Source organism: Echinops telfairi, unplaced genomic scaffold (genome assembly GCF_000313985.2).
Source record: "Echinops telfairi isolate 266 unplaced genomic scaffold, ASM31398v2 ScPeMD7_3533;HRSCAF=4204_0, whole genome shotgun sequence".
Taxonomy (NCBI): Eukaryota; Metazoa; Chordata; class Mammalia; order Afrosoricida; family Tenrecidae; genus Echinops; species Echinops telfairi.
This window is the reverse complement of record NW_022107431.1, coordinates 23,333,016-23,345,265: the sequence shown is the minus strand read 5'-3', so window position 1 is coordinate 23,345,265 and position 12,250 is coordinate 23,333,016. Positions and strand designations below refer to the sequence as shown.

The window sequence follows — 12,250 nt, the reverse complement described above, 5'->3', positions numbered from 1 at the left end:
GGGAGGGGAGGGAGGGGGAAAATGAGGACCTAATATTGGGAGCTTAAGTGGAGAGGAAATGTTTTGAGAATGATGAGGGCAATGAATGTACAAATGCGCTTTACACAATTGATGTATGTATGGATTGTGATAAGTGTTGTATGAGCCCCTAATAAAACGATCAAAAAAAAATTTTTTTAAGTACAGCCAGTATGCTCCTTAGAAAGGAGGATGATGAGAGTGTGTCTCACTTACTTTGAATATGTTATCAGGAGGGACCAACCTCTGGAGAACAGTATACATGGACTGGTCAGTAAAAACAAGCCTCGCCTTGAGATTGACTGACACCATGAGCTCCCACAGAACAACGATCTTTGAGGGTGGTCCAAAAGCAGGCCCATATCACTCTGTTCTCTATAGTGTGCTTATGAGTCAGAGCCCACTCTACAGTGCCTAACAACCTAACAAACACACCTGAGAGGAGCAAGCTGGTGAGACACAGACAAAGGGACAGCACTTGGTAGGTACAGTGAAGCAGATGGAAGTATTGGAGCCACTTTAGAAAGGGAGGTGGTCCAAAAAGAAATCCGTGGGAATTAACTTTGCGCATGGTTGCCTCTTCATGAAATAATCATGCTATCAACAGCTTCCAGCCCTTCAACACACCTACACAAGAACCTTTCCTTCATATGACTGAATATATTGTTATGTTATTATTGTATCTGTTATGGAATCCTGTGGTACCTAGAGATATGACCTACATTTGGTATCTTACATTTGAATTCAAATGTGTGGTGTTCAAAGCACTTCCATAGCAACTTGCTTGTTCTGTGCTTATCATCCTGTAAGGCGGAACCCATCACCCCATTTTACTGATGGAGAAGGGTACCCAGTCACCCCCAGTTGCTAAGTGTTGACTAAGACTCAACCCTCAAACTCTTGACTCCAAGGTCAGTGCCTGACCTTTGGGCCAGAACTAGCTCAATGTGTTAAGTGGGAGCAAAAGGACTCAGATAGGGACCAGGGGATGGCGGAAAAGCTCCCGGAAGCACACGACCGCGATGGGGAAGCAAGGCGAGGTCACTTGTTATAACAGCGCTGCCAAGACAGAGGAGCATTTTCCATGCAGAAGAAAACAGAATTTTAATGAACTGATTTTTTTTTTTCAGGTGTGAGTGCAGTTTGAGAGCTTTTTGTTTCCCGGTTGACAGGCACAAATCCGAGTGGGTTTTTTTTTTTTAAGTCCTAATCTATCTGCATACAACAAAGTGTACAAGCAGACAGATCGATAGTACAATTGATTCTAGCAGGTCAGTGACAACCAGTGGTGACAGCTGAGCCTGACAAACGGTCTCCTGCCCGGGACGCTATCTGACAGCAGCATGCTGCAGCTCACAACACTTCAGACAGGTTTTTCTCCAGAGTTCTAAAAATCTTTGGCCAAATTAACCTATATGTTCATTATGCTAATCTTGTAAGCCATGAATGATTGAATGGCCAATTGGTAAAAAATTCCCCAGAGATTCAAGGGTTATTAACCCTTTGTTTACTCCCCTAGATTTTTTTTCGGGGGGAGGGGGGGGGGCTCATTTAACATCAGGGTTTTCCCGTTTCTAATTGGGAGCCTCCTTGTGCTGTCATTTGTCCTGCAGGTGGGCTTTGCATGGAAGACGCCCCTTTCTGAGCTCTTATGAACAGGACATGGAGACTGCATGACCACCAATACCACCACCCCTCCCCCACCATCAAAAACCAAAGAGAGAGAGAAGAGAATTGGATACAGGCACAAGAAGTCTTTGGGGAAGAGATACGGTTTTCCCTCAGACTTCTGAAGACCCTCCAACTAGTGCCCTTTTGGGCTCTTCTCACAGAAGACCCCAGAGAGAGAGCAAGGTATAAGCTCAATCAAAGAAAGCAGCCTCCCCTAGTTCTCCCAAGGCCACTGTACCCTAACACCATCTGCACAAATCTCCTCTGTGTGGAAAGCAGAGAAGTGAACGGGCCAAGTAGAATGGCACCCACGTTCAGCCAGTGCTCTTCTGGGCAAAAAAGGTTGTTCGCTCTCCCATAGAGTGAAGAAAAGCTGTAAGGCTAAACAAAGCTTACTTGGCTTGGAGTTACCAAGAGTAATAATCAAACTGTTAAAGACACTCCTGGCCTTTGGGACTGGAGGTGGGGTGGGTGGGGGGTCCCTGTTGTTCATATCCTGGAGTCGGCTCTGACTCACAGCTACCCCATGCACGACAGATGGAGGCACTGCCCGGGGCTGCAGCATCCTTTCCCTTGTTATTATGTGTAAGCCCATTGTTGCAGCTACTGGTCAATCCATCTTATTCAAGATCTTCCTCTTTTATCGCTGCTGCTCCACTTTACCAAGCATGCTGTCTCTTTTCTGGGACTGGTCTTGCCTGCTAACAGAGCCAAAGTGCATGACTCTCGCTATCCTGAGCTCTGAGGAGCGTTCTGCTACACCTCTTCCAGGAGAAATGTGTGTGTGTGTGTGTGCGTGCGTGCACTGCAGTCTGTGGTACTTTAAACCTTCTCCACCAGCACCATAGTTCAAGTGCATTCATTCTTCTTTTCTGGTTTTCCTGATTCAATGTCCAACTTTGACATGCATACGAGGTGACCAGAAATACCATGACTTGGGTCAGACACACCTTAATTCTCAAAGTGACATCTTTACTCATCAACAAGATGATGAGCAGGATGGAAAGAGATCTTGCACAGCAGATTTTCCCAATGCACTGTCTCATTTTATTTTATGACTGCTTCTTCCAGGAGATTGATTATGAATCCCAGCGAGATGAAATCCTACATAACATCATTCCTTTCTCCATTTATCATGATGTAATTTATTGGTCCAGTTGTGAGGACTTTGGTTTTCACCACGTTAACCTGCAATCCACACTGAAGGCTGCAGTTCTTGATCTTCAGCAGCATGTGCTTCAAGTTCTCCTCACTTTCAGGAGGCAAGGTCGTGTCATCTGCATACTGAAAGTTGTTAATAAGTCTCCCTCCACCCCTGATACTACTGCATTCTTCTTAATAATGTTCAGATTGGTGGATTATCTGCTCAGCAAAACGTTGGATAAGTCTGGGAAAGGCTACAACCCTGATGTGCCCCTTTCTTAATTGTCCGCCACGTAGTATCCCTTTGCTCCGCTTGACTTGAGCACAATGAAATGTTCTGGAACTCCCATTCTTTTTTATGCTACCCGCCCAATAGTTTTCCTGATCCACACAGTCAAGTGAGTTTGCATAGTCAATAAAACACAATTAACCATATTTCTGGTGTTCTCTGCTTTCAGCCAAGAGCCATCTTGTTTCATCAGCACTATAAGCCCCTGCTCCATATTCTCTTCTCCATCCTGCTTGAATTTCCAGCGGCTCTCTGTCAACGTACTGCTGCAACCACTATTGAATGATCTTAGCAAAATTTGTACGTGGTATTACAGATACTGTTTGATAAATTTTGTCATCTATTGGATGACCTTTCTTTGCAATTAAGACAAATACAGAATTTTTAGCAGTCAGTTGGCCAGGTAGCTATCTTCCAGATTGCTTGGCACAGGTGAGCAAGTGCTTCCAGGGCTTCGTCGGTGTGTTGAGACATTTCTACTGTTATTCTATTAATTCCTGGAGGCTTGTTTCTTAATAATGCCTTTGATGCAATTTGACCATTTTCCTTCAATACCATTGTTTCTTGATCGATACCATCGACTCTTGAAATGGTCGAATGTCAACCTCATCTTTCATAGTAGTTCAGTTCAGACACAGGCCCATGAAGGGGTACAGACTGGTAAGGAGGCCCATAAAGAGATGAGGTGGGCAATTCCAGATACCTAAGTTCTCCGTAGCTCCTGAAGTCAATTACCCCTGCCCATGTTTGTGATTGTTGATTCCTTTGGACTCATGACTTTGCTTAACTCTAGCTGACCGTGAGGACGAGGGGTGGAAGTGTGCTGTTCCGTAGGATATTCATGAAGTTTGAATAGTGTGCGTGGAGAAGCTCCACAGTGCGGGGTAATGTTCTGAGTCAGACTCAAGCCAAAATACCAAATTCACAGCCAACAAATGAATTCCAGCCCAGAGACCCTCCACGACACTGTAGAACTGCTGCCTGTGAGTTTCCGTGGCTATCCAGGTTTGTGGGACCAGAAAGCCTCATCTTTCTCCCGCTGTGCAGCTGGTGGATTGGAAATGCCGAGCTTGCTGTTCGCAGCCCAAAGTGTAACCAACCACATAGAAATCCAAATCAGGCCTCTGGGCGGTTTGCTTAACTTTTTGGTACCTCAGTCTCTTCCACTGCAAAATGAAGCTAATGACAATACCTAGAGCTTTTAGGTGAGAATTCCATAAATTAATGCCTGTTAACTACTCAGAAGAGTGTGGGATACAGAACACACACTTGAGGGGTCTGGAAGCTCCCTTACCCTGTGCCAGTTCCAAAGCTCTCTGCTGCCCCCTGCTGACAACAGACCAACACTGCTTGTGTAATGCCAAGTCTCTTGAGGGCCCCTCTCCTTTATTTCCTTTAAAAATAATAGGGTAGTGATTGGACAGTTCCCATTGATATGATTGAGCGATTGAACTACTAGATTGTATGATATGTAAATTATGTACCAATAAAACTGTTGGAGAGATAATACTCTTCTACAACCAAGTTGAAAACCAAGTTTAGGCCCCTAAAGTTCCACGGCTGGAGTTATACCCAGAGGGCGGCAGGGCCTGTCTTCCTCTAGTGTGTCCTTCCCCCACCATACCTATCTGTCACCAGGGCTAACACCTGTCACTTGCGGCCCTGGGAGAGCGTGGTACTCAATCCTCCACCCGAGCTTTCTTCTCTGTACGGCAGATAGTTCTGAATTCCTCATACGGACACTCACCAATAGACCAAACCTACACTTTATTCCATGCACCCCCAATTCCTCTTTCACAAAGGCAGACTGAGTAGATGTGCCCCAGCCCAAGCTGTGCTTTCTCCTGGGTTCTGGCCTGACCTGTGCAGAAGGCTCCCATGTGGCCTTGCCGCCTCCACTCTGGGCCCACCAGTAACCCCTTCTCCACACCACACTGCAGGCCAAGAGCACTTTGGGAGGGAAAGAAAATGTTGGTCTGGCATCTTCCATCTACCTTTTCACCATTTTCAACAGCTGTAGGATAGATTCTAAAGTCCATCACATGGCCAAAGCCTTGGCAAGATTTTCCATATCTGTGTGATCCCTGCCCGCTGCTCCACAGTCATTTAGCCTTGCACACTGCCCTCCTTCTCAGCGCAGGGGCCACTCTGGCCTTCGCCTGGGGCTAGGACCCTCCAGGTGCACCTCCGCTGCAGGGCTCTCCCTCAGGCCACTCCAACACCCTCACCTGCCTCCCCTTGTCCCATTTCAGTCTTCAGATCCCAGCTCAAAGATTACCTCCTAAGAAAACCTTCCCTAGCCACGCCCCTACACATGTATACACGCGCGCACACACACACACTCTCTCTCTCTCTCTCTCTCTCTCTAATTCTGATTAGTCTGTATGCTCAGTAGGATCTGTGTATCATTTTAACAGACTCTCACCATAGTTCTAGATTTCTATTTGTAATCATTTGATTAATGGCAATCTTCCATGACTAGAAACTCCACTACAGTTGGAATCGTGTGTACTTTACTTCACTATTGTATTCTCATTACCAGAAAAATATTATGTAGGTAACAGATAAACAATAAGCAATTAATGAATAAACAAATCCACTAAAAGTCACACTAAGTGGAATCTTAGCCAGGTGTCAAAAGAAATTATAATATATATACATATGTAATCCAATGTTGTATACTCATTCCATTTCTACCACTCATATATAATTTATTCAGATAGTAGATAGAGATATAGACAAACAGACAGACAGACAGCAAGAGTTTCTCTGACACACATTGAGCAAGAAGCCAAGATGATTCTCTCGACCCATACCTTCAGTGCTCATGTCTGGCGTGGGCATCCAGATGTAGACCAAGCCCTCTTCCCTGTACAACTTCATCATGGTGTCTGGAGTCATGGGTTCTGGGGAGCGGTTACAGCCTGAGCAGTTCTGTACAATGTCCCATTCAGTCTGGAAGTTCATTATAGCCGTAATCCCCAATTCGTGCTTCAGTTTGATGGTTACGTGTTCCAATTGGCGAGGGCAGCTGCCCAGCCAGATATTTGGTAGAATTCTAATAAGAACATATAAAATCAACAATTACTATTATTGTTATAATTTGAGGTCTGAGGTGCGGCATGAAATGTGCAGTATGAAAATTCATTTAACCTTTAAAGGCAGCATGGGGAAGCATATTTTCAAGAAAATGAGGACCAATTTTATATTTGAAAGAAAAAATGGGTTTTGTTGCTATTTCAGGAAGAGACAAATAATTTGATGAACCAGAATTTCAGGTAACGGGCATTAAAATAAGTCCATGAGGTTGGGTTTACTCCATGAATGCATATGAAGTTCACTGTCATGAAACCCAGTAGCATGTTTCAAATACTAACAATAAGAGAACATTCATATAATGATATCCATAAATGCTAGAAAACATTTGCTGCAATTCAAGTCACTCCTGTCTTAAATTCTAAATAAGAATTTCAATTATTCAGAAATTTTTAAACAGACTACAGACCTGACCACTGCCATCATGTTGATCCCAACACTCAGCAACCCGACATAGGGTTTCAGAGATGGTCCATCTTTACTGGAACAGATCGCTTCACATTCCTCCCGATGGTCAATTGATGGTTTTGAACTGCTGACCTTGTGGTTACCAGCTCAAAGCCTAAACTAACCAGGTTCACATTGCTTTTAAGTAACATTTTAAAAAACAACTATTTCATCTAGTAGTCAATATTGTTCTCTACATTCCATCTAAAATTACAGATAAAGACAAACGTCATACCTCAAAGTGGGGGGTTAGGGAGGTGGAGAGAAATCCCATTCCTAAAATTGGATTCCATGCCCAAAGTTTCTGATTCAGTAGGTCTAATTTGGGAGTCCAAAAATTTCAATTTCTAACAAGCTCCCAGGTGATACTGAAGCTGCTGGACCAGGGACCTTAATTTGAGAACTACCCTCCTGAGATACAACTATAAAAGCTATGTAAACTATGAAAAATATTATGAAGGTATTGTGATAAGGGGTGAATATACAAAAGCAAGTAGCTTTTATTTGTTTTAGCTATAATCAGGTAGAAAAGGAATGGGGGAAATCCCATTTAAAATAATACAATTATAAAACACCTAACAATACATTAATGTATACAGACAGATTTGGAGAATTAAGCCAAAGCCTACTGTTATAGGCTTTGTTGAACAACCCTCTACCAGTCTTACTGCGGTATAATAGAAAGGACACTGAACCTAATTCAGAAAACCCAAACCCAAACCAGATGGACAGCTGTAGAGCCTATTTCAATTCACAGCAAGCCTTTAGGAAGGAGTAGAACTGCCCCTTGAGGTTCCCAAGGTCATTATCGGTACCAGAAGCAGACTGCGACATCTTTCTCCCACAGAGCGGTAGGTGGGTCAACCATGGACCAGCTGAGTGCTTGACCACTTTGCCAGTAGGGTCCTTAATTATATTATCAAAAAGCTGAAACTGACTTATACCACTATTATTGATTATTATGACAATTGAATATTGTGTAATATTCAATAGTACTCTGGGTATGCTTGGAATTTAGCTTGCTTCTCATGAATATTGAGTTTAATATTTTACCATTCCATTCAAGATTTTGTCAATAAAATTCTACTTTTGCTCATAGATTATATTTTTTGGCTCTATAACCCAGTTTCCATTCCTTTTGTCCAGCATAGAGTGCTTTATTGTGGATAATATTGAAGAAAAACAAAAGGAATTTCAGAACGCTTAATTTTGCTCATGTAGAACCTATACATAGACCAAGAGGTGGTTGACAGCCAAAAGATATAATCTCTGAGCAAAAGTAGAATTTTATAATTGATTCTTCCTCCATAGATGCTAGGAATCAGAATACATACTAAGAAGTTGCTGTGGTTGGGTCCATCGGAACATTTTGACTCAAAGTGATCCCATATGACAGAGTGGGGCTGTTCCACGTGGTTTTTTAGATGCAATACTTACAGAAGCTGATCACCATGGTTTTCTCTTACAGAGACACTGGGTGGATTCAAACTCCCAATCTTTTGATTAGCATGCTAGCACTTAATCATTGTACTACCAGGTCTCCTTACTTAAGAAATTAGTAAGACATCCACTAAGTCTGCATGGAAGAAGCACATGACCTGTATGATCCAAAGATTGTTAATAATAAAATCCAAATCTGAAGGTGGGAATGGTACAGAACTCAAATTCTCAAAAACAGCTTTGTAGAAGGCTGTGGATGACAGGGGAAGCCCAAAATCCATTTGCGGAGTCCCCACCTGGATTAAGCCTCCAGTGAATCCCCTCTGGTCGTAATTCAGAGATATGAATCGCCTTGCTGTCAGACAGAGGGCATTCTAAAGTCAATCATAGCAGATGAAACAAAGTTAAAATGCAATACCTTATTTGATCCCCTTTTGACCAATTTTAAAGTTGTTTCAGTTGTTAAATTTTCTGCTTTCCTTTTGATTGAGATTTTTCTATGGATTTGGGGGGGGAGGAGGGGGTGTTGCTGTTGGTTTTATTTGTTAGTTTGCTTCCTTTTTGTGTTTTGTATGGTTTTCTGTACATGAAATCCCAGCAAGGCAAATCTATAGAGATAGCGACAGGGGCACAGCAGGGAACGATGGGGGCCATGGGGACACGAACAGAAATGAGTATGAGAAGAAAATGTTCTGAAATTGATTGTGGTGATGGTTGTACAAATTTTCTTACTAGGATTGAATAATCATATTGTAATGATATGTCAGGTATATGCCAATAAAACTAATTTTTTAAATTAGTATAAAACATTCATGATTTTTTAAAAGCAAGATGTTCTGGACCTAAAATATACACAGCTAAATAACAATTATGAAAATAGGCAGTGCATCTAAGGAGAGAGAATTAAAGTTATAAAGTAATTTAATATGGCATGTTGAGACAAAGATTGGACTTGCTAGAAATGCAAATTGTAGGATTTTGTTTAATGTGACAGCTAAAGTGGCCTGTATGTGCATCTGATCCCAATGTGTTGTCTCTAATAGAAGGTGCTCTATTTCTAGTTACACGATACACTGGAGGTAACAAAATTCATGATCTAGTTCCTAAGCAGTAATTAAACCTTTACTTAGGCATGCCAAAGAGAATTATTTGACACCACTAAAAATCAATGTTTACATTCAATGCTTTTCCTTTTCTGGTAAAATATTTCAAACAATTTTTAATGAGGATTTTTATTTTTAAAGGTAGAAAGATGCTTGTTGATACATAGGACTTGGGTGGGCAGGGGGAATCCTCTGTAGAGATAGCTTTAATTCAAGACACACAAAATCCAAATATATCATGACGGAATAACAATTATAGCATATAATTACATAGGAAGTTATATTATAAACAAGTATCGTGTTTGTAATTCCCACCAAAATAATGAGTGTATTTTCTCTTTTCCTGATGGGCCTGTGTAAGAGAAGTTGAGAGAAGATGCTAATAGGATTCAATTGTGAGTAGCTGCTGACATGGTGAACTGTGATTGTAAAAGCTTGGAACTCTAACATGGGATTAGTCAATTTTCCTGTTGTGCTGGGTATGAAATGAGCAATCGCAGAAGAAAGAAGGAGGGGATCTCCTTATCATCAAGAGAGATGAGCCAGGAGCGGAATGCATCCTTTGGAACCCAAAATTGTTGCACATTGAACCTCCTTGATCCAGGGGCTAGCTGTGACATCAGAGGGGTGGCAGAGGAGTAGTGGCAGCAAAACCAAGGGCCCGAGCATGAGACAGAGCAGTGGACTTGGAACCAATACAGCTGAGTTATTCGGGGCCCATGGAACCAATACAGCTGAGTTATTCGAGGCAGGAAGCTAGTTTGTGGAGTGGGGTGCCACCAGGTGCTTAATTGGGAAAGCTAGGTTTGCTGACACATTGAGACAGTTGAGAACCTCCAGGTTAAGGCTTATGAAGGTGTGGGGTGCCATTTAGACATTTACTGGCAGCCTACAAAGAGCTTTATAATGTTGCCCAAAGCAGGACAGAGGCCAAGCCAAGAGGTTGGGACCAGAGAGAGGCCTGCCTGTGGGCACAGCAGAAAAGAGGCTGTCCAGAGCAAACACCTGCATCCTGGGCATTTCTCACCTGAATTGTAACCTGTTACCGTCCCTAATAAAGCCCATAATCATGAGTATGGTCTGTGAGTTCGGTGGGGCCATTGCAGTGAACCATTGAGCCTAGCTGAAAAGTCAAGAGTGCCGTGGGGGGATATTGAGTCAGAATTGGAAAGAGTTTGGAGAGTAGAGGCATGTCTGACCCCAGCCTGTTAAGAACTGGCCTTGGGCAGTTGATGCGGATGATTCTTTTTCTTCCCTCTTTTGAACTTGGGGGGAAAGATGGGACTTTCTACTCCTGTAAAGAGTTACAGTCTCAAAATGCACAGGGGCAGTTAGCTATGAGTCTGCATCTACTCAAAGGCAGTGAGTTGGATATTTATGGTCTTGGGAACTTGGAGGAGGTCAGATTGCTGCCCACCCCCTTCGGTTTTTTTCTTACAAAACCATGAAGATGTACTTTATGACTAATTCATGATCTATCATGAGTTATATCAAGGATTTCTGGCAGCTCTCCTTTCAATTATTTGGAAAGGTCAAAGAGAAAGCAATGTACCAAATGGGTATAGACACTAAGTCAACACCAGGCAAAAGTTCTCAAACCTTTCCATTCAAGTCAAAGGAGGTGCTTTGGAGAAAACATCTTTTACAGCAGGAACTGGTGGTTTCCAACTGCTGACCCTTAGGATCAAAGCCTAACACCTAACCACTGCACAACCAAGGCTCCTAGTGTCTGCCAAGTCTCGTTGCCATCTTCTGAAAGTCCAAAGGAAATCCATTTCTGAGTCACGACCAATATCTGAGGTAGTTATAGCTATTTAAAAGAATATACTTTTAAAAAAAGAATATACTTTTGCAGAACTATTTTATTAAAACTTGGGGTTGGGCTATTTTCACTGTACTTCAACAAGGCTGGATTTAAAGAAAATCTACCCCAGTAATATTCCAATTTGGCTAAAAACTAGGCAAAAGAAATGTATGGTTGATATTCTCAGACATGACTTTCTTGGGCGGCATATCAAAAACAATTTAATTCATTTACTAGAGTCTGGATCTGTGGTGCCACGTAACCATATCACAGTATTACATATACCCTTTGCTCCATCTGCCAGGGAACACCTGTAGTGAAACAGCTCATGAAGCATCTGGACCTGAGCTCACCAATTCCACTTCAGCTGTCAATCACAGGAGGCCACCCTGACAATAATGAGTGCACCAGGCAGAACGAGCATGCAAGCATGTGCTAAAAACACCACACTATATTGACAGGAGGAGGGAATGTGGGCAAGACAAGTGATATTAAAAAACAAGTCCACTAAATCAGAAGTCCCACCACTGCTAGCTTGAAAAATGGCAAAATACTCTTTTCCTAAGATGGAAATTAGCATTATTTTTCATCTAGAGAGGAATAAAGAGATTAGGCTATTAGGAGAACCAAAGGTATAATGGAATCAGTGCATGAGTAAAGGCTTTTGTTATTTTTTTTAACACATTAACAGACTATAGCTATACCACCCTCAGTTATACCACCCTCACCCTAGCTAACTTCAGCATTCCCAAGACAGAGGAAATCGTTTTATTGAGCCTTTTTGCAGAACCCAGTTAAGAAGTTAAGAAAGTGGGCAGGAGGGTAGGGGAGAAGCACATTTTTTAATTCGAAAAATGATGCAGCTTTTACCTTATTTAATATTTTGCAGGTAATGTGAAATTAATGTGTGATCTGGCTATTAAGTAATGGGCAAAAAAGAATGTCTATCAGTCCCATAGTTTACATCTCATTAGTGGGAAAAGAAGAGAAACATTCAAATCAACCTCAAGTACGCTGCCAGCTTCATTAGCACATAAAGCTCCTGCTGCTGAAATCTGTCCTCTGGTGTCAAGTGAGAAGTTATTAACACTGAAATTTATGCCCCTAAAGGGTGTTTTAACAGGCTCTGGTTAAGGTTGAATAGCTGCTCAAAGACAATTTCCAACTTGGAGAATGATACTAATTAACTTATTTATATATTAAAAAGTTTTCTTGTAGTGTGCTATGGATCATAGACTA

General features: G+C 42.1%; 1 protein-coding gene across 1 annotated transcript in view; it reads right to left on the bottom strand.

Moving 5' to 3' along the window:
* Positions 1-12,250, bottom strand: part of EPM2A (EPM2A glucan phosphatase, laforin) — a 70,733-nt gene that overhangs the window by 4,046 nt on the left and 54,437 nt on the right. Inside the window, exon 2 of the mRNA XM_004701965.2 lies at positions 5,938-6,179. Within this exon, the coding sequence (XP_004702022.1) occupies positions 5,938-6,179 (242 nt within the window). The remainder of the gene's footprint in view (positions 1-5,937; positions 6,180-12,250) is intronic.